The sequence below is a fragment of the Rhizophagus irregularis genome, chromosome 17, assembly GCF_026210795.1.
Source record: "Rhizophagus irregularis chromosome 17, complete sequence".
Lineage (NCBI taxonomy): Eukaryota > Fungi > Glomeromycota > Glomeromycetes > Glomerales > Glomeraceae > Rhizophagus > Rhizophagus irregularis.
In genome coordinates this window covers 1,615,716-1,642,599 of record NC_089445.1, presented here as the reverse complement: position 1 = coordinate 1,642,599, position 26,884 = coordinate 1,615,716, and the positions used below count along the sequence as shown (strand labels likewise).

The 26,884-nt window shown below is 28.2% G+C and overlaps 7 protein-coding genes across 8 annotated transcripts; 5 read left to right on the top strand and 2 right to left on the bottom strand.

Annotated features, from left to right (window-relative positions):
- Positions 1–68: 68 nt before the first annotated feature.
- OCT59_009095 (70-kilodalton heat shock protein) lies at positions 69–296 on the top strand (the record flags this gene model as incomplete). The annotated part of the gene is made up of 1 exon (XM_066133308.1): positions 69–296. The coding sequence occupies one exon, from the start codon at positions 69–71 to the stop codon at positions 294–296; it is 228 nt and encodes a 75-aa protein (XP_065999758.1).
- Positions 297–2,145: 1,849 nt separating this feature from the next.
- OCT59_009094 (uncharacterized protein) lies at positions 2,146–5,288 on the top strand (the record flags this gene model as incomplete). The annotated part of the gene is made up of 6 exons (XM_066133307.1): positions 2,146–2,491; positions 2,577–4,238; positions 4,319–4,419; positions 4,498–4,607; positions 4,712–5,003; positions 5,097–5,288. 6 exons carry the CDS (start codon positions 2,146–2,148, stop codon positions 5,286–5,288), a joined length of 2,703 nt encoding a protein of 900 aa, XP_065999757.1.
- A 2,978-nt stretch (positions 5,289–8,266) lies between these two features.
- On the top strand, positions 8,267–10,543 carry OCT59_009093 (uncharacterized protein). Of its 2 annotated transcripts, XM_025317843.2 has the most exons (6): positions 8,267–8,373; positions 8,450–8,694; positions 8,776–9,712; positions 9,787–9,860; positions 9,941–10,128; positions 10,227–10,531. In XM_025317843.2, the coding sequence occupies exons 1-5, from the start codon at positions 8,367–8,369 to the stop codon at positions 10,109–10,111; spliced, it is 1,434 nt and encodes a 477-aa protein (XP_025177430.2). In that variant the 5' UTR covers positions 8,267–8,366; the 3' UTR covers positions 10,112–10,128; positions 10,227–10,531. The 2 variants fall into 2 exon arrangements, with proteins under 2 accessions (XP_025177430.2, XP_065999756.1); XM_066133306.1 differs by having other exon boundaries at positions 8,776–9,860; positions 10,227–10,543.
- A 1,424-nt stretch (positions 10,544–11,967) lies between these two features.
- OCT59_009092 (uncharacterized protein) lies at positions 11,968–12,294 on the bottom strand (the record flags this gene model as incomplete). The annotated part of the gene is made up of 1 exon (XM_066133305.1): positions 11,968–12,294. The coding sequence occupies one exon, from the start codon at positions 12,292–12,294 to the stop codon at positions 11,968–11,970; it is 327 nt and encodes a 108-aa protein (XP_065999755.1).
- Positions 12,295–12,359: 65 nt separating this feature from the next.
- Positions 12,360–12,869, bottom strand: OCT59_009091 (uncharacterized protein; the record flags this gene model as incomplete). The annotated part of the gene is made up of 1 exon (XM_066133304.1): positions 12,360–12,869. The coding sequence occupies one exon, from the start codon at positions 12,867–12,869 to the stop codon at positions 12,360–12,362; it is 510 nt and encodes a 169-aa protein (XP_065999754.1).
- A 3,909-nt stretch (positions 12,870–16,778) lies between these two features.
- Positions 16,779–19,171, top strand: OCT59_009090 (Hsp70 ATPase ssa1). The gene is made up of 4 exons (XM_066133303.1): positions 16,779–17,110; positions 17,209–18,685; positions 18,764–18,846; positions 18,925–19,171. Exons 1-2 carry the CDS (start codon positions 16,859–16,861, stop codon positions 18,496–18,498), a joined length of 1,542 nt encoding a protein of 513 aa, XP_065999753.1. The 5' UTR covers positions 16,779–16,858; the 3' UTR covers positions 18,499–18,685; positions 18,764–18,846; positions 18,925–19,171.
- A 4,593-nt stretch (positions 19,172–23,764) lies between these two features.
- On the top strand, positions 23,765–25,638 carry OCT59_009089 (uncharacterized protein; the record flags this gene model as incomplete). Its single annotated transcript, XM_066133302.1, has 7 exons — positions 23,765–24,262; positions 24,326–24,479; positions 24,954–25,070; positions 25,239–25,286; positions 25,360–25,404; positions 25,478–25,534; positions 25,604–25,638. 7 exons carry the CDS (start codon positions 23,765–23,767, stop codon positions 25,636–25,638), a joined length of 954 nt encoding a protein of 317 aa, XP_065999752.1.
- Between the last annotated feature and the right edge of the window lie 1,246 nt (positions 25,639–26,884).

The window sequence follows — 26,884 nt, the reverse complement described above, 5'->3', positions numbered from 1 at the left end:
CTTTCTGTTCATGGCGTAGAGTATCATGTGATATCTTGCAATGGAAACGAAAGAAGAAAAAAAAATAAATGGGTGAAAAAGCAGTCGGTATTGATTTAGGAACGTCATATTCCTGTGTTGGTGTTTGGCAAAATGATAGGGTTGAAATTATTGCCAATGATCATGGTAATCGTACAACACCGTCATATGTCGCTTTCACTAGAAATTCTTATTGGAGAAGCGGCCAAAAATCAAGCTGTTATGAATCTTTGTTTGGTAGCATCGGATTTTCCAAATTTATCCACTTTTTCGCTTAATTGTACATGATATCAAACATCTATGTTTTTTTAGAAAAGGCACATATATTTAGGGATGGGGGCGTTCCACGACTTAGCGACTCGAGCACAGTTTGGAACTGAGAACGGAACCGAAACCGAAACCTGGTTTGGTTCTTTGGAACTGAGTCGTTCGACTCGAGCAGCTCGGTTCCGTTCAGAATATTGATATAATTTTTTAAGAACCGATGAATCCATGAAGATCATTAACATCACACTAGTAATAAACTAGCAGTCACCCGTTGCATCGGGACCAATGAGTTTGTTTAAATAGAAAAATTTAGTATCATAATGTAATACTAAGTAAATTAAAGATGGTTGCAGTAGTTTTTTGTTTATAATTAGGAATTTAATATGGTAATAATTAGTAAACAAAAAAGAATAAAATAATATTATTTATATTACGTTAATCTTAAACTTATAACCAACTTAGGAAATATATTTGAACAATTAAGTGTATTAGAATCTATTCATTTTACTCGATAAATTATTAATTTAACTAAGCCATTTGAATTAAAATCTTTATTCAAAAATCTGGTGATTATTTAGAGAATTTCGGATATGGATTTGGTTATAATAACCTATTATTAAATCAATTAATTAATTATAAAATATTGTAAAAATATCAATTTTTTTTTAATTTGAAAATCAAACTATTTATCCGGCGTTAATCATCTTTCTATCAACGTCGGTCAATTTTCCTACATGTTATATTGATTTTTTTTAAAAAAATATAATTGTAAAAATTTTATTTCTTTATTTAATAATGAAAAAAAATTAAAAAAAATTTGGGGGGAAGAAAAAGGATAATGAAAAAAAAGGATATCCGAAAAAAAAAATAAGTACCGAAAAAAATTCTGACGATAAAAAGAGTGAAAAAAAATTTTTTAAAAACAACAATACCGGTCTAAAAAAAAGATCGAAAAAAAAGATCTAGAAAATTCCGATTAAGGGTAAAATTGCATTAACCGAAATTGGATTAGTTGATTGAAATGCACACGGATATAAATCAATTATCATCCTTTTTAAATGGGAACGTAAAATTTTTAAGAATTTCTATGCAGTTACACTAAGAAATCAATGATTTTATCCCGTAATTTAATCAAGCCAGATAGCAATCCGGATTATCCGATTTAGAGAAAATTTCGGATCTATTCGGAATTTCGGATTCCAACAAGTAACTTAGTTTCAGAAATTATCATCTAGTGATCCAGACAAGCATTGTAGATAAGCATTCATCTGGAATTTATCCACCTAAAAACATTACGTATTAGTGCATAAGAGGTCCCATATATTTTGCATATGAATTTATAATACAATTTATTCTTTTAGTTTATATTGCATTTATTGATTCAATTAAAAAGATTCGTGAAATAAAGTTTTTGAAAATTTTTTATTAATTAAAAATTGTAATAAATAATTTCTGAAACCTAATATTTATTATTTAATAAAGTTTTTCAATAACATAATCATTTTAGGAATTTTCTAAATTTGGTAATTCCCGTCAAATTTCATTAAACTCTTCTGATAGTAGTAGTAATAAATAATAATGTTGGTGATAGCAATATCGTTATTAATCTTAGTTTTAACAGTTAAATTGAGAATTTACGAATTTACTGAAATTAGTTATTAACAAATCATATGATCGGAATGTAGATCATTTTGGCCAAAATTAACGTTAATTTTGGCCAAAATGATCTCAACATTCCGATCATCAAGTGAAGCCTTACGCCACTAACGATTACTTATTTATACAAGTTTAATATTATAAATATAAGTGAATTGCGCACAAATTTTTTTTTTTTTTTAAAAAAAAACCATCTTTATAAAAATGCGGATACTCAATTCAGCGAAAACAAACTTTTTATCAATTTTTGTGATCATATTATGTTCATATACACTATATACAACAGCAGTAATAAGGGAATTTTCACATAAAGAAGAAATAGATCATGGAAAAGTATTACCTCGTATATGGGATTCAAAAGCATATGATGATGGTACAATGGTAATAAGAATAGTTAGAAAAAATCCAACAACGACGATTGATAATTATCTTTGTTTCTATGAAGTGTTTTCATTAAGAATTATTGATTTCGACGGAACAGTGGTAGAAAAGAATTTAAAATTAGATATTCAATCATTTAATTATTGTGTTTTTCAAATGGTCAGTGGTGGTATATGGATTGAATTTTTGAAATATGTTTTAATCAGGAAGAAATCAAATTTTAATTACTTATTATAATGCAACGGATGTTAAAGATCCTTCTACATATATTGAATGGGGAATGGTAATTGATTATGATGGTAATGTATCAAGTCGAACACCTATCGGATTACCATTTATTAACAATGCTTTGCAAATAGTTGTACCAAGTGATCAATTTGTAGTTAATATTAATAGAGAAAAAGGATTTATGAGATATGCTATAAATCAAAATAACAATATAGATTGGAAACAATTTAGAATTGAACCTGATGGAGCAATTATAGGGTTAACTTCTGGAGAACTTGTTCTTGATGTACTAGATAAAGTAGAATCAGCTATAGTTATACGTACAGTTGATGAAGGTTACGCTATTGTTTTCACAAATAGTACAGTTACTTTAAATGCAACTAATCCATTATTACCAAAAGGTCAATTATACATTTCACCTATTGGGTATAATCAAAATCCTAGTCCCTCTTCATTAATTTATCAAACTACTGCTCCAAATTTAGCTTTTACTGCTTTGTTTTGCGATATAACATTTGTTGAAGTTGGCAATGTTTGTATTTTAACTATTTTACAAACAGATCCTACTGGAACTTTGCCATCTGAATCTTTTTATATTAAAATTAAATTCTTATCTTCTGGTTCTGTTTTATCTTTTCAATCTCAAGTTGCTAATAGTTTAACTTTACCTGTCGGAAATGCAAATATGGATTGGGTTGTAAATAGTTTAGCATTTGGTGGTTACCTTTTAACAAATACTGCTCCTACTGGTCCAAATCAATTTTCTATTTATGGATATTTAATTGATGAACATAATTCTGCTCCTATTCCTTGGGAATTTCTCGAACCTGAACCTATAGGAATAAAAGGTGTATATCAAATATTACGTAATAATACTCTTTTAGTTTCTCAATTGGAAACAGATAATTCTTGGCGATTTCAAGTAATTGATTTACCAAAATTTGATGGAAATAAGGATAAAGGTTATTTTAATTTCAATGTGGAATCAACTTATCCCGCCATTAATTCTACAATAAGTCCGGATATACAAAATATTACAATTAATTTTTATGATCCAGTAGAATTATCTGATGGTAAATTAACTATTTATCAATTAATTGATAATCAACCTAATTTACGTCAATACATTACTGAATCATCATGTACGGTAAATAATAATGGTAAAACCGTTAATGCAAAAATATTAGATAGTACTTTTAGTGTATCTGGTGGAATTTATTATATTAAGATGGATAATAATTTTGTTAGAGATAAGACATATAAAGAATCTCTATTGGGTATAAGAGATAATATTTGGAGTTTTAATGTAAAACAAAAAGAAGTTCCTTTTGCTCTTTCAATGAATGGTTTATTACGTTTGACTCCCGATGGTACAAAATATTTTGATAGTTTACCTCAGGAACAACAATCCAATTTCTTTAATATTTTATTAGATGATTTATCTAATGCTATTCCTGTATCTCGTTCATGTCTTACTAGTAATGAAAAAACTCAATTAGATCCTAGTGTAAATGAAAACCAGTATTTAATTTCTATTGGTGTTGAAGAAACTAGAGTTAATAATGATATAAGTGTTGAGACCGTTGTTAATAATATTAATACTATGGTTAAAAGTAAAGATCTAACTCTAATTAATAATGGTCAGGCATCTAAGTACTTGGACCAATCATATGGTTTCATTCCTACACGTAAGTATCATATGAGAAAAGTTTTATATCTTTTAATCAGTTTATATACGCTAATTTTATAATTATACATATGTTTATAGTGAATTTATGGGAAAAATATAAGTACAATTTATTAGGCATATTATTAATTATTGGACTTTTGATTGTTTTATTCTTTTTTGCTCGAAGTAGGAATAGTAATGTAAACTATCTTAAAGTCTTTGATTTTTATAATCACATTAAATCATATAAATATATTGATATAATTTTTCTTTTTTAGGGTAATAATATTGCTATTTTACAACTTGGTTTAATTATTTTTGATTTGGTTATTGATATTACTTTTGTAAATAATAATGCTAAAGACATTCCTGTTCTTTATTTTCCAAGGTATGATAATTTTGTAATTTTCATTTACTCTTTATTCATTAATTTATGTAATTGTATAATTACTGATTTTATTTGTTTCCTTTTTTTTCTTTTTTTTAAAAAAGTATTGTATTTGTAACAGTACCAATAGGAATAAATACCATATTAGCTTTTTATCTTATAACACAAGAAAATACAAGACCAAAATTTCTTGAATGGTTTATGGCTCATAAAAAAGTGGCAAGCATATTTACTATATTAGCTAGTGCTGATATTGAAACATTAAGTATTTTACATTCAAATTTAGCTGGGTTTTCATTTTTTAATGCTCCTTTTTCTGATGATGCTAAATCAAAAATATTTTGGGGTACTTGTTTAAACATTTTTATTGAAGATATTCCTCAAGTAATCATTCAGGTAGGAATTTTTTTTTTAATCAATATTAATATTATTTTAATAAGTCTTACTAATAATAATATATTCTTTTTTTTCTCTTTATATTAATTATAGATTTTATATAAACTTTATACTGTATCTTATGATATTATTCCCTTACTTACATTAATTTCTTCAGTTGTAAATTTAACAATAAATATAATAGGTAGATTATATCAAGCAACGATCCATTTAAGACATTCAAAACATTCAAATCATTTATATAATGATATGAATGATTTGGATATACCTATTACTAGTATTTGATTCAAAATAGAAATATTATTTAAATAAATTAAAAATTATCCAATTTTTTTATCTGGATTATTCAGTCTAAATAAAAATCTGAAATATATCTGGATAGAAAAAATATTGTGTATTTTATTTATTAAGATCAATCAATACCCCCTGTACGACATCCTTTTTTTTGACCCTCTTATATGTAATGCGGGTCAAAAAGGTAATTTTTCGAGTCTGGTACTTTTGCGTTTTATATTAATAAAGTTGTATTAATTAAAGTTTACTTGTAAAAAATCGATGCGTCTGAGTTATTTCATACAAAACAGGATAGTATATTTGGATTTGGATATGATATATTTACAAAATCCATAAACAATTCTGTTTTTGATTTACTCCGTTAAAGAACGGATAATGATATAGTTATTATAGTTATCAAATAATTTATTTTGAATCCAAAAGAAAAGTTAGAACGTGTCCATTAAAATACCGAAATATCTCGTCGATGATGTATAAACATTTATCAGCATATATATTTCACTCTAAGAAACAAAAGGTGATATTCGTACTCCAATATATTTAAAGGAGCTACGCCAGTCGAATTATCTACTCAATATAATTAGTAACTATAAATATATTAAAAAAGCAAATGGGAATAAACACCCTATAAAGCGACTTCGTTAAAAAAATTAAAAATATTTGAGTCACTATATAATTTATCAGCATATATATTCTACTCTAAAAAACAAAAAGCGATATGATTCTGGAACTACGCCAGTTGATAAAAATCCACTCAATATTATTAACTAGTAGAGCAAGTGGGACTACGCCCTCTCCCGGCGATATCAAGAAGCTACCATAGAAAAGGTGGAGGGTGAATACGAAGATCAAGAACTTGAGCAAGACGCAGAAAAACTTACAATAAGCGACTTCGCAAAATAAACACCGAAATTTGTATAAACATTTATCAGCATATATATGTTTCTACCTTCTAGAAACAAAAGGAGATATTCGCTCTCCGAGCACATCTAATGCAGAAGCAGTCCCTATTTCAAATTCGCCAACAATTAAGACGCAGCCCATTTCACGGACGCGTCATTATTTAATTTCCGGCAATCGCACAGGAAGCGAAAATCTCCACAGATGAATTCAACAATACCCATGAGTAATTAGACGAGAAATCATAATCTTCACAGCAACCTATCCAATCCACTTATTATACTGGTACGAACTACACGTTCAATAATTCAGCATTATACTGGTACGAACTACACGTTCAATAATTCAGCATTTTACTGCATCGATACCACCCTGTCCATATATATCACGTAAAGAGTTAACATACAGTATATTGAAAGACAAGATGCGTAATTTTATCCAACCTTAGTATTTATTGTATACAGTTAGTGGTTTGTTTTATTTAAACAGTTTAAAGCTACTTTCTCTACTTATGTTTCTCTATGCATTATTTATTGTTTATGACTAAGTGAAACTCATGAACTGTAAGAATAACGTAACCGCTTGAACAACGCAAAATCGCAAACTAAAGAACAAACTAAGTCAATGTATTAATTAATCTAGATTAGTGAAAAAGAAGAAAATTTTTAACGAAGTCACGTGATTTGGATTAATAATGAGCATAAATGTAGGCCGACGGCGGCTACGGTAATTTATTCTCATCTTCATCGGATAAGGGAAGTGAATGTCGTAAAAATACGTCTGAATGATTTAAAAACTCTTTCCCGTTTGAAAATTTCAAAATCTTCATACGAGGGAACGGAAATGTTGTGTTTTTCAATAACAACTAAAGGTTATATGAAACAATTGTTCCCAATTCGAATCTTTTTTTCTGTCGGATTTTCGCTTAATCCCATTCGAAGATTCGTTTATTTTAGTTGTTTGTTCTGGCGGTTAAACTAATTGTCCAGTGGGTTATAGTTCCATCTTCGATTATTATTAGATTCAGAGATTATTCCATAAATTATTGCTACGTAAATTGTTTGCAAATCACTTATTTACGGCTGCCGATCACAGACATAATAGGTTTGTAGACTTAGTAGTTGCGATCAAGTTCGATGTGTTTTTAGAAAATGAGGGTGTGATCTGGCTTATATTCCTTTCTAAAAGTGAACTTTTAAACTACTGACAATGATTGCCTGTCTTTAAATTCCTTGACTCGTGTCTCACAGTTATATGTAATAACTAAACCAAGAATGCATTCTATTTTTAATAAAGTCTTTATACTTTTTTACGTTATCAAAACCCTTGTCGGGAAATCAGGTGGCAGCAGTCTTTCGCACGACACCAAGCAGCCCAAGTAACTCTATTACTCTAGTTGCTCCCATTTACCGCACAGATTTCACTAATTTTTAAATAATGTTTGCAATAGTAATAACTATATGCTGTAATTACAGTACGGCTTATTTTAATTATTCCTTTTACGTTGTTTTAAAAGAAATTTTTATAATTTCAATCAATCTCTGAAAAGTTGATTATGATTCTAACGTCAATGCTGTAAAAGATGCAGGCTCGATTTTCAGTATGTACTGTACTTCGTATCATTATTGGACAAACTGTATCGGCTATTGCTTAGTTAAGAAAGACATTGGTCTTTGATTTATTGATACTTTTATATTTTTTCTGAAATAAAAGATATATTGCTCGAACCTTTTTTTTATTTTAAATTTTTCCTGGAATTACCGAGATTTAGTTTCAAAAGAAATAAACAAGCAAATCAAGTTTTAATGCTTTATCGGAGGTCCCGACTGGTCCCGTGTGTATTTATATATACACGTGACGTCCTAATGGGTTTATACTTTATAGGTTTTTTCATGTGAAATAGAAAGATTAAAGATTATGTAAAACTTATCGGTTAGTGTAAATCGTTAATCATTTTTCTTTATTAACCGTTTTTATTAAATCCAATGATTTGGAATATGTAGATCAAAACATTTTCACATGTTAAGATTCTTATTCAACTTTAAATTTCTTTTTCAATTTATCGATTTGTCCCTGTTACATTTTTGCTCCCCCTAATCTTTCAATTTTCTCAAGAATATTCATTTATTTATTCACAATACGATAAGAAAAAACCCAAAAAGAAACTTAATGAGCGGTATGTTTATTTTCCTAAATTAAAAATTTTTTTTGCTCAAAGAATTTAACAAATAATAATAATGATTAAATTATAGTCGGAATTGATTTGGGAACGTCATACTCTTGTGTTGGCGTTTGGCAAAATGATAGAGTTAAAATTATTGCAAATGACCAGGGTAATCGTACTACACCATCATATGTCGCTTTCACTAATACAGTAATTCTTATTGGAGATGCGGCCAAAAATCAAGCTTCGATGAATCCACAAAATACTGTGTTTAGTGTTCATCGTCTCATTGGTCGTAATTTCAATGATCAAGATGTCCAATCTGATATGAAGGTATGTTCTACATAATAAATGAAAATTTAAACTCATCAGAAAAGATAATTAAAAAAGTTTTTACAATCTTAATTATGTTAGTATTGGCCGTTCAAAGTCCTAAACAAGAATGGTAAACCGGTTATCAATGTAGAATACAAAGGGAAAAGAAAATATTTTACACCAGAAGAAATTTTATCTATGATATTAATAAAAATGAAAGAAATCGCAGAAGCATTTCTTGGTACACAAGTAAAAAATGCTGTAATTACAGTTCCAGCTTGCTTTAATGATTCTCAGCGTCGAGCTGTAAAAGATGCTGGTTTGATTGCGGGTTTGAATGTACTCCGTATTATTATTGGATCAACTGCAGCAGCTATGGCTTACGGATTGGATAAGAAAACTACTGGAGAACGAAATGTTCTCGTCTTTGATTTGGGTGGTGGTACTTACAATGTCTCTCTTTTAACTATTGAAGAGGGAGTTTTTAAAGTAAAAGCCGTTGCTGGTGATAATCATCTTGGTGGTGAAGATTTTGACAATCGTCTTGTAAATCATTTTGTACAAGAATTCAAAAGAAAATTTAAAAAAGATATTTCATCGAATGCACGTGCTGTCCGTCGTTTAAGAACAGCATGTGAACGTGCGAAACGTACACTTTCAACATCAATAAAAGCTTCCATTGAAATTGATTCTCTTTATGAAGGTATTGACTTCTATACCTCTTTGACGCGTTCCAGATTTGAAGAATTAAATCAAGATCTATTTCGTTCTATAATGGAACCTGTTGAGAAAGCACTTCGGGATAGTAAAATTGACAAAAGTCAAGTCCATGAAATTGTTTTAGTTGGTTGTTCAACTTATATTCCTGAGATTCAAAGACTAGTATCTGAATTCTTTAATGGTAAAAAACCAAACAAATCTATCAATCCTGCTGAAGCCGCAGCCTATGGTGTCGCCGTACAAGCTTATATTTTATCTGGTGGTGATCCCACTAATGAAAAAGGAATATTATTGAAGGAAGAAATCGAACGGATGGGTTTGAATTAATTTTCAGTATTCATATTTTAATAGTCATACAGTAATATGTAATTTAATTTTTAATATTGACAGTTTCCGAAGCTGAAGAATATCATGCAGAAGAATGCTTTGAATCATATACACACAACTTATTTAACGTAGTTCAAGTAAGCTTCTCAATTTGTTATTAAAGTTTTGTTTACCTGATCAAATTTTAGTCTCGTTTTTAAAATGTATTTGTATTCAGGATATTGATAATATAAAGAATAGACTTCAAGATGCAGCACAAAAATCGATTACATGGCTTGAGAATAACCAAGAAGCAAGTAAAGATGAATACGAACGTGAACAAAAATTACTTGAAGGGATTGCCGATCAAATAATGAACAAACTTTATAATGTAGATGTTTCTTCATAACTTCCCTCATCCAACAAGTACGTTTTATATTGAATTATTAAATGAAGTCAAATATCATACTGTAATTACTGTATGTAATATAATACAAAATTTTTGACGCGTAAATTCGACACAGTGAAATTCGATATAACGGAACCTCAATAAACCGGAACTGGCCTTATATCGGAACTTTTTTCCGGAACCAAATCACATATATTGATTTGACGGAATATAATAGTAAAAGGAGATTTACTGGAACACGTGATGATCTACATCTTTAACCAATAAATTTTTAAGCGCGTAACCTATTTTAAAAAATTTTCCTAACTAAATTTATTATTTATTTATGCATTTTTTAATTAAGGAAAAAATTTTCGATATCAAAGAAAAAAAGTGAAATTTAAATAAAATAACATAATACTCAATATCTATATTATCTTCAAATTCATGATACATAAGATTTTAATAATTTGTGTTAAGAGTTAAATTGTAATTCCTGCATTTAAATCTTGTACTAAATAAACTATTTTGTCGTTATAGTAGCGATAGGGAATAAAAAAGAAATTAACGAAGAAATAAAAATAAATCTTGTACTTACAATTGGCGTATTATTTATTATGATTAAAGATTACATGACAAAAGTGTTAGTGTTTCGGTTTCTTAGAAATTTACCTTATGACGTGATTACGATATAATATTTTTTTTTTTAAAAAAAACTAAAATATTGAAAGAAGCTTGTTGTAAGTCCACCCGACATTCCACAACTTCAGTTACTTCATTTTAAGGAATTTAAGAAAGGTATGACTTGTTATTTTTAGCTTGCGAATAATACTAAGTCATCTTCATCAAATTTCATGTCGTAAAAATTTTATTAAAACATTTGTTTTCATTTAATCATTTTAAAACGTTTTTATTAAATTGATACAAAAAATCCATTCAATTATTGGTTTGGGAATGAGATGTGCAGTAAATCAAAAAACTTTCACATGTTACAAATAATTTAATTAATTTAATTTAATAAATTCCATATTCTATTTCTCTGTAATTTTTTTACCCAGTTTTTTCCTAAGAATATTCATTCATTTGTTTACTATGATACAATAGAAACGAAAGAAAAAAAATAAATAAATAAATGAGTGAAAAAACAGTCGGTATATATTGATTTAGGAACGTCATATTCCTGTGTTGGCGTTTGGCAAAATGATAGAGTTGAAATTATTGCCAATGACCAGGGTAATTGTACGACACCATCATAGTAAAATATACTATTGACGATTACGCAATAAATTGTATGATTTTAAGTGGTTGTACTGATTACATTATAGAATTAAGGAATACCTCGTACATATTTTATATCCTCTCTGGAAATACGCGTTCTAATTAACTTTTTTTTTTGTTAGCAATATGCATTCTTTATTTATTTATTGCGTAATACAATTTATAAGTTAGAAGCAAATCATAGTATAAATACTACCTACTAACTCCATATCAATTATGGATGTATTAACAAAGCTTAACACTGACTAATGACTATTCTAACTCTAAACTAAAATTATATACTATGTAAAAATTAATAAAACTAAACATTATAAATTATATAAATCTGTCTATGGGCGTAATCCCACGTTTCTCTATATGGTCTATTAATAACAACTATTACTAACTATATTTTCCATTATAATTTCTTTTTTTATTCTTTTTATATTATATTGATGTTTTTTTGAATTATTCATATTTTTTCCGTGATCCCCATCTAATATGTCCCCCTCAACTTCATAGTGTTCGTTTACGTTTTTTATCACCTTTGGTGACGCCTTTTCCTTTTTCTATTTCATTAATCTTTTCACACCTTTGTATCCATATACCCGAACGTATATTTAAATAGCAACTTTCCCAAATTTCTTCCAACATTTGTCGTTCTGGTTTTTAATTACAAGTTTGTATAGCTCATTATTAAAAATTCCTCTAGTTAATTCTCTAATTCGTAACTGACTTCCTATAATTAATATATTGGATGGAGTAATCATAAAATCAACTATTTCTTTCGCTAAAGTCCTGACGATTTTATGTCTTTCTTCGTCTAAATCCTTGAACTTTTCTTCAGTAGCAACTAATGTATCTATTAGAATTTCATATTCCGACTTTTCATTATCATCACATGACCATATATGTTCCCAATCTTCTGCCACTGATTCGCATCTCATACAAATGTCTGTTAATATATGTCCACAATTTCTCTCAAATAAAATTGTATAAGTCGGTAAAATTTTTAATAGATTTTTGATTTTAAAGCGTTATCATCTCCACTCGTGAATCTCTTGCTTGATGACATTCCTTTTTGAACGAAATTAAACGTATTCTTCCAATTAATTTCTTGTAGTTCATTACGATAAAATATATCCTCAAGATAGTGACATGTCAGAATATTCGCCTTATATTTAATATGATTAATTTTCTTAACATAATTCCTATAATCACCATATAATATATTCTTTTTCCACCTTAGCGTATAAATATTATAAGCTAAATCTACAAGCGAAAATGATATTGTGTCTTGGTTACATGTTGTATTATCATCATCAACAGGTTTATCATTCATAAACTCACTCCATTCTATTTGTATAGTTTTGTCACGTATCAACTGGCACATAAAATTTAATTCAACATAATATCTATTATTCAACATTTTCCTATCACTATCTTCTTCTAAATATCCTATTATTATGTTGATTAATGATTTTTCTATATTTATTTCAATTGAAATATTATTTTTAACCATGATCATCAATAATATGATTCCATGCAGGTTCGCTTTAACGTTATCCACTTCTAAAATTTGAACTTCGACATTAAATTTTGTATCATTTAGAGTAATTCGACCATTACGTAATATGATATTCAATTTGTACGCGTTCTAATTAACTAATTAAAATTGTGATATAATATAAATACAGTATAAAAAATATAAAATTATCTCTTTTCAAACCGTCACGGATATTCTATTTGTAAAGGCAACTTTGTGTATTTCATAAGTCTTTTTTTTTTAAAAAAAAAGTAACTGAATGTATTTTATTTCGTATTACGTACATTGGGCAAAGTAGTCATGTGATTTACACGTACTACTGAGCTTATATTGATTTTTGATTTTTTTAATCAGAAAATCTAAAAATACATGAGTCATTCCAAATAAGTCATGAGTCATTCCGATTTGAATTTTTGGTATTTAGATAACAAAAAAATATATAAAAGACCCTGCTTCCTTTTTATTATTTCTACACTTTTTCAAGAACTTCTCTCTTTTTTTTGGTCTTTTTTTTTTAAGGTTTCTCCTTTTTTTGGTCTTTCTTTTTAGGACTTCTCTCTATTTTTTTTCAGTCTTTTTTTAGGTCTTCTCTTTCTTTCGGTCTTCTCTTTTTTTAGGACACCATCTTCTTTTTTTTCTAGGTATTCTTTTTTTTCAGTGGAGATTAAGGGCTTGAAGTGCATTTGTAAGATCACTAAGCACCATGTTTTCATATTGACAAATATCCTCTGAAATATTTCTCAAATCAACAGTTACATCGGAAAAAATTTAAAACTATTTCTCTTTTTCGGTAGAACTTTTCTCTTTTTTTTGGTCTTTTTTTTTAGGTTTTCTCCTTTTTTTTGGTCTCTCTTTTTAAGACTTTTTAGGGCTTCTCTCTCTTTTTTTTTTTTTTTTTTTTTTTTTTTTTTTTTTTTTTTTTTTTTTTTTCTTTTTTTTTCAGTCTTTTTTTTAGGACTTCTCTCTCTTTTTTTCAGTCTTTTTTTAGGCGTGAAATATTTCTCAAATAAACAGTTACATCGGGAAAAATTTTTGTGTGATTATGAATGAATCATTTTAGCATTAACCTCGTCCCAGGCTTGAATAACAAAATGAATGCAACTTTCTGTTTTCAGAACTCATAATTTTCTTAATTAGGAGCAGTATAGTTCTATGCGTGGGTAAGTAGGGTCAAAGGTAAGTTTATTGGGTACTTTAAGTTGGAGCAGCATGATGCTATGCATGGGTGGGAGCATAGCGTGCTTACTTTGTAAGCCTGTGAGCACCAGCTTTGCTGCAGTCTCACAGTAGGGCTGGTTGGAAATTTTTTGGAGCGGTATAGTACTATGCGAGGGTTGGAGCATAGGCGCTTACTTTTAGTAAGCTCGTAGGTACCAGTTTCTGCTGCAGTCTTACGATAGGACCAGTTGGTTGTGGTACGGCATGGTGCTATGCGTAATTTACATGGGAGGAGCATAGTGCGCTTCTTCGGAAGTCCCTTGTGGTAGGGCCGTAAGTAATTAAGATTTCAAAATGTGGTAAATCAAAAAATTTGCAAAATATATAATGTGACTATTACTATTATTATTTCTATTAAAGTACAATATCTTTTATTTTACTTTTTAATTAGATATTAAAATTAAATGTATATATTTAATAAACACGTTTATTAATATTTAAAAATTTCTTACTAAAATTATGTTTTAATTCATTGTATTGCACTTTAAACATTAATATATTGAAATATTTTGCATTAATATATAAATATGTGCATGTTAGTAAGAAATACCAATAATCTTTTCCATTAATTTATATATTTTACTGAAAATTCTTTTTATTATATAAAAAAGTGATATACAAAAACTAATTACAGACTACATAGGTACTAACCATTTTACTAGTATATAACTAAAATCGTGATTTTTTTTATATGTTTTATCTATATGAGAGTTGGTTTATTTCAGAGGCTATTCTTTCTCTTTTCAAATTATTTTCTTTCAACGTTTTGATTTTTCGTAATGATTATTGTTCAGTAGAAAAGAAATTGAGCTAAGAGGGCAAGGCACAAATGAAGAGCGTAATAAAGGATTTTTTTTTTAAAAAAAAATAATAATAATAATTATCTACAAATTTTACAAGAAAAAAATTTATTTTTTTTTCTAAAACAAAAAGACAGGGTTTTGATGGGAACTTTTAAATAAGTCTAGTATGAACGTACTTAATGATCTGAAAAGCATTATTTGTTATTATTAACAGAAAAGATGTCAGGTATTTGCGGCAACAATGATTACCTTATTGAAACAAGATCTTTTTTTTTGAGAATATCTGATAAGCTTACAATTTATGCAAGCAAAATCTTCATTATTCGACCCTTTTTTGAGTTTACATTACATCCAAAATTGCTGACGCAAGGATTAAGAGTGTGATAAACTCATTTGAGTACCTTATGACGATAAACCGCAACAATACAAAATCGAATATTACAAAGAAGTTTTTTATGTTTCGAGCCTTACTACTTAATAAACTTTTATCTGTGACTCTTTGATTATTTTAACTTTGAACAACGAGTATATATTAATAATTCAACAATTACATGTCGTATCTTAATATATTATATTTTTATGTCGTACAAAAAATTGATATGATATGTACTAGTAGCTATTATATTATATATAAGTTTTGAAACGTGTACTGTACAGAGATTGAAGCGGCAAAAAATCAAGCTACTATGAATCCTCATCTCATTGGTCGTAATTTCGATGATCAAGACGTTCAATCTTATATGAAGATATGTTCTAAATAAAAAAAAAGAATTTTTTAAAAAAATTGTTGATTGATACAATAAGAAATTTATATTGGCATTAGCCGTTCAAAGTAATAAGCAAGGATGACAAACCAGTTAATATTAATGAATGTAGAATACAAAGGAAAAAGAAAAGATTTCATACCCGAAGAAATTTTATCCATGATATTGGTAAAAATGAAAGAGACCGCAGAATCATTCCTTGGTACACAAGTTAAAAATGCTGTAACTACTAACTAGTACGGTACCAGCTTATTTTAATGATTCCGTCTCAACGCCAAGTTATAAAAGATGCTGGTTTGATTGCGGGGAGAACGAAATGTTCTTGTCTTTGATTTGGGTGATGGAGCTTTTGATGTATCTCTCTTAACCATTGAAGTGGAATTTTTTGAAGTAAAAGCCATTGCTACACTCACTACTTTGGTGATGAAGATTTCTTGTAAATTATTTTGTACAAGAAAATCAAAAGCAAATTAATAAAGATGGTTTTTTCCAATGCACGTGCTGTCCGTCGTGCATACACTTTCAACATCAATAAAAGCTTCCATTGAAATCGATTCTCTTTATGAAGGTACAGCCAAACCTCTATATATATACCGGTGTTTTGGGGAAAAATATCGGACTATCGGTATTTCAAATTATCGGTATAGTAGATTGTAATGCTGGTCAATCATCTAATTTCGACCTACATTATGCTAAACAAAATTCAGTACAAGAAATTGTGTGATTTATTTTTGCAAGAAAAGCCCGAACTATATTAAGATATCGGATTTTCATATACGTTACTATAAAGGGGACGGAAAGATTGTATCGGTATACGTTATATCGTGAAATAATATAAAAGATCAGTATATCGGATTTTTTTAACTGTGAAACTGGAACAAAAAAACATCGGTTAAAAGCAATCCACTAGTTTAGCGGGAAAAAGACAAGAAGGATAAACAAAGTATTACTAATTGAAACGCCCATCAGAAAGCAATTCTTATCAGTTATTGTGAATTTATTAAAAATATTTGTAACACGTGAAAATTTTTGATTTACATTTAAACCGGTAATTGGATGGGAATTTTTTTAACTAACAACTAGCCATATTCTATTTCTCTGAAATTTTTTTACCCAATTTACTAGGAATAATTCATCTACTTGTTTTACTATACAATAGAAACGAAAGAAAAAAAAATACATGAGTGCAGTCGGTATTGATTTAGGAACGTCATATTCCTGTGTTGGTGTTTGGCAAAATGATAAAGTTGAAATTATTGCCAATGACCAGGGTAATCGTACAACACCATCATATGTAGCTTTTACTGATACAATTCTTATTGGAGAAGCGGCCAAAAATCAAGCTGTTATGAATCCACATAATACTGTATTTAGTGTTCATCGTCTCATTGGTCGTAATTTCAATGATCAGGACGTTCAATCTGATATGAAGGTATGTTCTCAATAAAAAAAAAAATTTAATAAAATTATTTATTGAAAATTAGTGTTTATAAGACAATAATCTTTACTATACAAATATTAAATGTTTAGCATTGGCCGTTCAAAGTTATAAACAAGAATGGCAAACCAGTTATCAATGTAGAATACAAAGGAAAAAGAAAAGATTTCACACCCGAAGAAATTTTATCCATGATATTAGTAAAAATGAAAGAGACCGCAGAAGCATTTCTTGGCACACAAGTTAGAAATGCTGTAATTACGGTACCAACTTATTTTAATAACTCTCAACGACAAGCTATAAAAGATGCTGGTTTGATTGCCAGTTTGGATGTACTTCGCATCATTACTGGACCAACTGCAGTGGCTATTACTTACAGTTTGAATGTACCTTTTTATAATTCTCTATTTTATGAACGAAGTAGTATATTTGATGCTTTCTTTATTCCAATGATTGTAGCAATTAGTGGCATTCCTTTTGAATACTATGGATCGAATGAGAAAACTACTGGAGAATTAAATATTCTTGTTTTTGATTTGGGTGGTAGTACTTGTAACGTCTCTTTTTTAACCATGATTAAAGAGAAGATTATTGAAGTAAAAGTCGTTGCTGGTGGCACATACCTTGGTGGTGAAGATTTTGATAATCGTCTTGTAAATCATTTTGTACAAGAATTCAAAAGAAAATTTAACAAAGATATTTCATCGAATGCACGTGCTGTCTGTCGTTTAAGAGCAGCATGTGAACATGCGAAACGTACACTTTCAACATCAACACAGGCTTCCATTAAAATTGATTCTCTCTATGAAGGTATTAACTTCTGTACCTCTTTGACGCGAACCAGATTTGAAGAATTAAATCAAGATCTATTTAATTCTACTATGGAACCTGTTAAGAAAATACTTCGGGATAGTAAAATTGACAAAAGTCAAGTCCATAAAATTGTCTTAGTTGGTTGTTCAACGTATATTCCTAAGATTCAAAAAATGGTATCTGAATTCTTTGATGGTAAAAAAACAGACAAATCCAACAATCCTTCTGAAGCCGCAGCCTATGGCGCTGCCGTACAAGCTGCTATTTTATCTGGTGATACTTCTGAAAAGACTCAAGATCTACTTTTACTTGATGTCGCACCTTTATCTCTGAGTATCGATATTACTGGTGATATCATCATGACACCAATTATTAAGTGCAATACTAAAATACCTACTAAGAAATCTGAAATTATATCTACAAATTTTGATAATCAGTCTAGCATATTAATTAAAATATATGAAGGTGAACGTACTCGAACAAGAGATTACAACTTACTCGGAGAACTCGAATTATCTGAAATTTCTCCTGCTCCAAGAGGTGTTCCGCAAATAAAAGTTTACCTTTGATATTGATGCAAACGGCATCTTGAACGTTTGTATTTATGTATGAATTATAATTTTATTAAATTAATTGTATTTTAACTTTCCATTCAATTATAGGTTTCTGCTGTTGATAAAACAACAGGAAGACCAAATAAGATTACCGTCACTAATGACAAAGGACGATTATCGAAGGGAAAAATCATGCGCATGGGTTCGAATTAAATTTAAATATTTACATTTAATAATCATACAATAATATAACTAAGTTTAATTATTTTAATAATTACAGTTAACGAAGCCAAAATATATCATGCAGAACGTGCAGAAAGATGCCTGAAATCCTATGCATACAACCTGCTTAACGTAGCTCAAGTAAGTTTCTCAGTTTGTTGTTAAAGTTCTGTTTACTTGATCAAAGTTAATCTCATTTTAAAATGGACTTGAATTTAGAATATTGATAATATAAAGAATGAACTTCATGACGCAGCACTAAGATCAATGGCATGGCTTGAGAATAACCGAGAAGCAAAAAAAGATGAACGTGAACGTGAACAAAAATTACTTAAAGAGATTGTCGACCAAATAATGAATAAACTTAATAACGTAAGTACTTTTTCAAAGCTTTCTTAGCTCAATAAGTACTTATTGTATATTTGGTATTAAATTATTAAATAAAGTTAAAGATCATAATGTACGTAATAAAAGTAAATAAATTGACTAAAAAATATGAAAATTTTTTGGAGATGCGACTGAACAAAATTACAATTTAATACGAATAAATTTTTTATTTTCCGTTTCCCGCATGACCACGAAATTATGTTTAATAAGGCTTAACGCAAAATAAATTATCGGGAATAGAAACCTTTATGTGTTCATAAAGTTTATATTGTTTATATTTTACTTTTTATCGAAAATTATTGATAAGTTAGTTTAAAATAAATTACATTTAGATCGAACTACTTTTATTTTTATCTGCAAAGTCTTTGTGTATTAAACCGAACTAATCAGAGATTTAAATTAATGTGAGGCAGTGTTTATTATATATCGTTATATGTTCGCGACAAGTTTAAACAATCCATTTTAACCTTCAGAAAATTGCTTTTCACCCTTTCAAATAAAGCGAAGAAAAAGAAAATAATTAAAATCTAAAGAAAAAAATAAACAAGCTACAAAATAACTCAAAATGCAATTTAAGCTTGTACTCTTTTTTTGGCCTTGCGTTTTCCTTTGAAGCATCTGGAAAAAAATGATAGAACTGAACAGATGTTCCTATGGTGATCATGTTTTATTGTAAAACTAGAGATCCTTAATAAGCAATACATAAAAGATAAATCATTGTCGTATTACCAATCACACATTTCCTTAAATAATCACTTATTATTCAGTTAAAATTTTATTATCGAAGTTACATTAAACACATTACTATTACTGAGTTCGAGTTAAATGTTTTTGTAAATTATTACATTGATTGTACGGGACGGTATTAAGTTTAAATACAGTATATAGTAATCATTATATTCTTAGTAAAAATAATTAAAACGAGTATATATTCTTAACAATTTAGACGATTAGGAGTTCAGACATTTGTTAGTGGCGTATCTCAAGTTACACCATATTGTGTTTGTAAATTAACGTATCAGAATATAAATATTCTTTAACAAGTTCAAAAATTATTATTTATTTTTTACGTAGTGTGCGCTTTCAGAAGCAGTAGATAAAATTAAATACAATAAAATAATTATAGACTCGGGATCTACTGATTATCAGAAAAATACCTATAAAATCAATAAGCACCGATGTATGAGTAACACGGGTCACTGTAACGAATAATTAGTAAAAAGGTAATTTATAAATAGTTGTCATCAAGAAAACGAATAGGAATTAAGGAATCCTTATTAGGGGCCGCCAATCAGATACTAACCACCCCACTTAACTCTAACCTCCAATAAAGTATGCGTATGAGGATCCTTATCATGGTCCTGCCATGTAAGAGAAGATTTTGTGGCACCCTCATTATAATTTAGCCATTAAATTATAATGATTCGGTATCCTGAGACGAGTGTGTTATCAGTAAGGAACAGGTCTCTTACCTCTTTTTACTTCCGCCTGTAAATCATACTAAAGACGAGTTTACTTAGAGCTACTTAGAGCAAGGGCCTATACCCCAACCATTATACCGCACCAAAAGTGTGTGAGAGAAGTATCTTAACCAGCAAAATATATAAAATAAAGTTAAATAAAATGTAAAATAATTTTTAAAAAAAACTTTTTGAAAAAATATCCTTGAAACACCAAAAGGAATGGATAAGAAACTACGAAGTAGAAATAAAAAAAAGAGAAAATAGGTTACTTCGCTGGAAATGATAAGAAAGAGGAAGAGAAGGAACAGGGAAAGATCGGATGGAATTTTTAAAAATTATGTCATACAAAAGATTTTTTCCCATGGAGTTTGCTATAGTCAGAGTAAAAAATACAAGATTATTGATCATGTGATCATGCATGACACGCTCACTTCGGTGCCCAATAAAATTATTGATATTGGTCTATTACACAATATCACATTCCAAGAGACACTTGGGACGTTCGGCAATACTCGGTAAATCCAGAATAAGGTAAAAATCAAATCGTTAGATTCCCGAGTACAGCGGTATGGTTTTCATTTTATTTTATCCTTTACAGAGTCTTACAACAAAAATGCCGAGTGTCCCGTAACTAACTTATGAAAACAGCTGTAAATAAATAAATATTTATTATTGGAAACGAAGTTTTGCATTAGACAATAATATTACTAGTTTGACAGGTCAGTTCATGCAATTTTTATCTCGTTATCAATTTCTGCAGGATAACAGAGATAACTGATATAAAACGCCTGTGTTAATTGTATATATATGCAAAAAATTCAGTAAGTCAACTTAAGTTACTTATAGGATACTACTACTTCAGATTCATCGTCTCGTTACAAATCCAATTGTGACCAGTAGGCAATAGCTACCAGTCGTTAGGCCTCATTTTTGGTTTTTTCTATGTGTTCCAGAAGAAGAAAGTAAAATTAAACGCCAATTATGCCAGGAGCAACCGCGCTAATCCAACAAATTATAGAGTCGTCACAACGTTGCGAAGGCGCAGAGCAACGGGCGGCTCCGCGGCTGCTGTACTCCAGTTTTGAATGATTAAGATAATGTAAAATAATCTTTGAATTAATTAATTAATTAATATATTTATTTATAGACAGATGAAAGAGCCAGTGTAATTCTTAGTGATAATTAATAGTTAATCTTCTTATATCGTCAGCTAACTAGTTTACGAGATAACCTTCTCATAGTTAATTATTGGTGAGACAAATTGTGGAGCTAAATTACGGTAATTCCTTTTACAATTGAGTCTACTTGCCTAGCTGAGTTCAGTATAGCGTGATTTTGGTTTGATTCCGCAAAATTATGAACTGCAAAACCCTGTATTTTTTGCTGAGTATACAAATTTTTGAATACTCAGATAAATATTACATCGTACTATACAGTATAACAAATATTAAAATATTCTTGAAATACTTGAAAATTTTTTTAAATTTTTTCATGTAACACATATCAGCACATTAATACTGTAATGTTAGTGGTCAAATTTCGGATGACTTAAATTCAATTATGGATGAAGTAAACTCTGCGCAAATCATAAAATAATTAAAATACTATATTTTGTTACTATACTATAGAGTTTTGTAGTATTGCATAAAATTAGCATAATTATATAGTATTAGCCAGTAAATTATGCTCTGCATCCTCTGTAGACTCAATTGTGAAAGGTTATACTCGCTAAATTAGTATAAAAATTGGCAAGTGATCGTAAATTATAGTTAATAATATTTCTATTTTGTGGAAACTATACATGATAAATGATAGAGTCTTTTTTTTTTAATCGAATTTTAGATAAAAATAAGTTTATAAACTTTGAATGATATTTAAATGAAATAATTACTAAATTACAAAATTACATTATTTTATCGTCTATAATTATATAATATATAACATAAAAGAATGAATTATTTAACGGGTTTCATAAGTCATAATACATCATATTATATACATGTATAAACGATTAAAATTTTTTGTCGCTAAAATAAAATTTCTGATTTAAAAATTTGATAATTTCGACTTTCTATATAACTTTTAAGGAAATTTAGCTACAAAAGATCACGATAATAAGTTTAAAAAGTCTAATGACACGTATATTACTTTTACTATCAAATACTAGTATCAATAGTTTAAAAAAAAGCCTGTCATACCTTAACCAATAGTTTCTGCTGCATGAAAATGAAATATGATTGAACTTTTTTTCGGTTAATTAGCAAAAGAAAAAAATGTGAGTATGTGACAACAGATTGGGCTTCTCATGACTCTGACATCCGATCAAGTTATTCACAGTGTGCCACAGTGTAGAGGACGAAATTTCCCAGTGAAATTATTAATTTTGGGGCGCAGTATTATATTTAATTTAAGTGTATGTGTTTTTAAATGTACTGCGTCCAGAATGACGGTAAATATTTTATTTTGGATAGTGGCGTGTTACCCGTGAAGTGATCTACATAATGGTGACGAATAATTTATTGGTTTTATCTTGGTGATTTTGAAATAGGAAATTATTATTGTAATTGGTTCTTCAACAAAAATATAGGATTTAGAATTTTTAAAATTAATTTTTTTTAGTTTATTAATTATTTTTACGAACTTGGGAACTGTTATATTGTAGCTTGTGGTGGTAAACGTATTTATGACGGGCACAAGTTCTACAACAGACACATTCAAATTATTTTTATACGGGAGGCAATCTGAACATAAGTATTTTGGTTTCGAAATCATTTACATTATTTTCAACTACGAAAAAAATCTCAAATTTTGATCGGTGTAACAATAGCAGGTTAGTTCAATTTACGTGTTCAAATCGCAGTATAATTATTTCACACGTTTCTGTCGTTTCTCTATGAAATTTGCGTAACTTACTGTATATTTTCTTATTATACCAATCATTTTTTCACGTTGTGCTTGTTTCACAGCATGTGGCGCTTCTATAGAATTCTTTGTTGGAGTTTTTGTTAAAAGTCTATTCGAAAATCTTTTCCATGTTACAGTTCTAGATTGATCATTTAGAATTTCTTAGCACGATTCTTATAATATAAACTTCTAATTTTCTTTCTGAGTTCGGATTAAAAACTTGCTTAAAAGAAAACATATATATTTAGGCTTTTTTGTCTCAAGCAAAAAGAGCTAAATTTTTTTTTTTTAAAAAAAAATTAACGATGGATCAATTAATAAATCATAAACACAAAATTGATTTTTTATTATCAGACAACACATCTTTAGGCATGCCAACACAAACCACAATTAAACACAATCGTAAACGTAAAACGAAAATATTATGCAGCGAATGTAATCAAAGAAGAGAACTTTTAGAAGAAAATCATCATATTTGCTGCGTTTGTTATAAAGCGAAATCAGTATATATACCAAGTGGAAACAAAGTTATTGATGATTTTATTATGCATACACTAACTAGTAGTAGTAAATTAGCTGGAAAAATGGTGTTCGTGCCCTATGACCAATTTAAAGATGTAAAATTTATTGCTGAGGGAGGCTTTAGTGAAATTTATAAGGCTATTTGGATTGATGGTCCAGTAATAAATAATTGGTGTAAGAAAAAACAAAGTTTTTGCAAACCTACTTATAAAAAAAATTATGAAGTTGTTCTTAAAAAGCTTAATAATTCTAAAGAAATCACAACTAAGGAGTTAAATGAGGTATTACAATTATTTATTAACTTAACTTTGAGTTAAGTAATTAATAAACTTTTTATTATTTAGCTCAAGATATTTCATGAATTTTCTTTAAATTGGAAAAAAAAGAAAAATTATAAAAATTCATATGAACTATTCAATTATGTTAGTAATTATTTTGGAATTACTCAAGAACCCGTTACCAAAGATATCATGATTATTATGCCATATTATAAATCAGGTGATTTGATAAACTACTTAACTAATGATTTCTATAATATTCGTTGGTCTTATAAGTTGTATATGTTAAAAGATATAATAAATGGACTTGTTAATATACATAGTGTAAATATTTTACATAGAGATTTTCATAGTGGAAATATCTTTTTTCGTGATAAGCGTAATGTATATTTAGGTGATTTGGGATTAAATAAATCTGCAATTGAATTTATAGATGATGATAATAACAAAGAGAATTATGGCATAATTCCTTATATGGCCCCAGAGATTTTTAAAGGACAAAAATATACCAAATAATCAGACATATATAGTTTTGGAATGATTATGTGGGAATTTATGACAGGTAGAAGACCTTTTTGGAATAGAAGTCATGATGCAGAACTTATAATAGAAATATATGATGGTTTAAGACCACCAATTGTTACAAATGCGCCCGAAGGATATATTGAATTAATGAAAGAATGCTGGAATTCAGATCCTAATAAAAGACCAAATGCTACTGATATATATAAAAGAATTGTTAGAATGAGAAGTAATAATTGTGAAATTAAGAAATCATCAGAAATTAGCGAGTCTATAACTGCAGGAGTTGGTAAATATAGTATTAAATATTTCACTTTAATTAAAAAAAAAATAGTAATGAAGTACTTCATTACTATTTAGATCTATTTCATCGTCATCAAAAAAACGATATATCTTTTAATGGTTTAAGTTATTAGCTAAAAAATTTTAAGTAATATTAATAAGTTTATTCTTTAAGATAAAAGAAAGTTTGACGACAATCAATTTGAAAACAGATTTAATGAAGGTATGATAAAAGTCAAAATTTTTATATATAAAATCATTCAATATTTACTAATTAAATAATAAAATATTTCCAGACAAAATTGTTAAAAAGATTAAATTAATCAAAAATGAAAATAATTGTAAAATATTTTGTGTATTTTCAATAAATATAATTTATGTTTAATTTAATTATTTTCGTTTTCATTTATTTAGATTATAATACGCAAGAATTTGAATTGGTAAATTCTGAACAATGTAACATTGAAGAAAGTAAGTAAAATATTATATCTTTAAAAACTATGTTCTAAATAACCTAATTTCTTTAAATTACGAATATAGGTTATATTAAACATGAAATTGATTTTGATATTTAAATGTCGGTATTTTTCAAAACTTATTAGAGTCCAATATTTATATTTTTTCTTTTTTAATAATATTAGTTATAAAATATTAATTTAGTTGAATATTATATAAATTATATAAAGGAAATAAATTTATTAATATTTAAATAAAGCAAGCTTAAAAAATTTACAAATTAATTTAAAAGTATTACAGTAGGACCCAGAAATATATATACAGGGGTAGGGTACACAGATGCGTCGCCATCATAGTGGAATTAGACGGAGTAAAGTTTTGATTTGCGTACAATTTTAGAATTTTTCATCTATAGTTAGGTCATCAAGATTGCGTATTTTTTATCAAATTTTTTATATGTAAAAAATTAGTTTGCGTATTTTTGACCTAAATTTGGCTAATCTTATATATATAATATATTTACTGTACGTACTTATTTAATTAACCGAATTGTAAGAAATTTCTAAGGGTTAAAAAGTGAAATTTTAGAAAAATATTATTAAAAAAATGGTAAATTCTATTTTTCACATTAGTATTTATAATATAGAAGCCATGATAAAATAATTAATAACTTAATGTCTGAAATTTTATTTGCGTATTTTTGCAGGATTTTCAATATCAGGTGTCAATTATGCGTACTACTCATATAAAAAGTCTCTGCGTACAGCTCATAGTAAAAAAATTTTTCGCCACCTGACCCCTATATATATATTTCTGGGTCCTATTACAGTATATATTCATAAACAAGTTATTGTATGTGGTAAGTACAATAAAGTATAAAATAAGAATGTCAACTTTGATTGAAATTTATTTTAATTTTGTGATTTAGTACAATAACACACGTGACATGTTTTTAAACTCCAATTTAAGGAGTTTGTTTAAGCTTACTTTTCTTTCTCTTCATACCATCATTTTTCATCTGTACGAAAGATTGTGATAAGATAAACCTAATAAAGTATTAGAAAGATATGTATTTTGAGCAAAAACTTATATGAAAAAAAATCCGTTGCTTTAACTAAAAGTAATAATGACATGGACTTATTTCATTCTATGATTTTTAATAGATAGTGACGTTAAACAAATTAAAAAAGCGAAAATTATGATTGTAAAAATAGATATCTTCCGATTGTGTAGGGCTGGGTCGAATTCCTCGACATCTGGAATTTTCCGCATGATCTCGATATTCTAATCGATTAAATAATAAATGTCGATAATATGCTTCGTTTAGTTAAAAGAATTGAATATAATTCGGCCAAGCTAAATTTA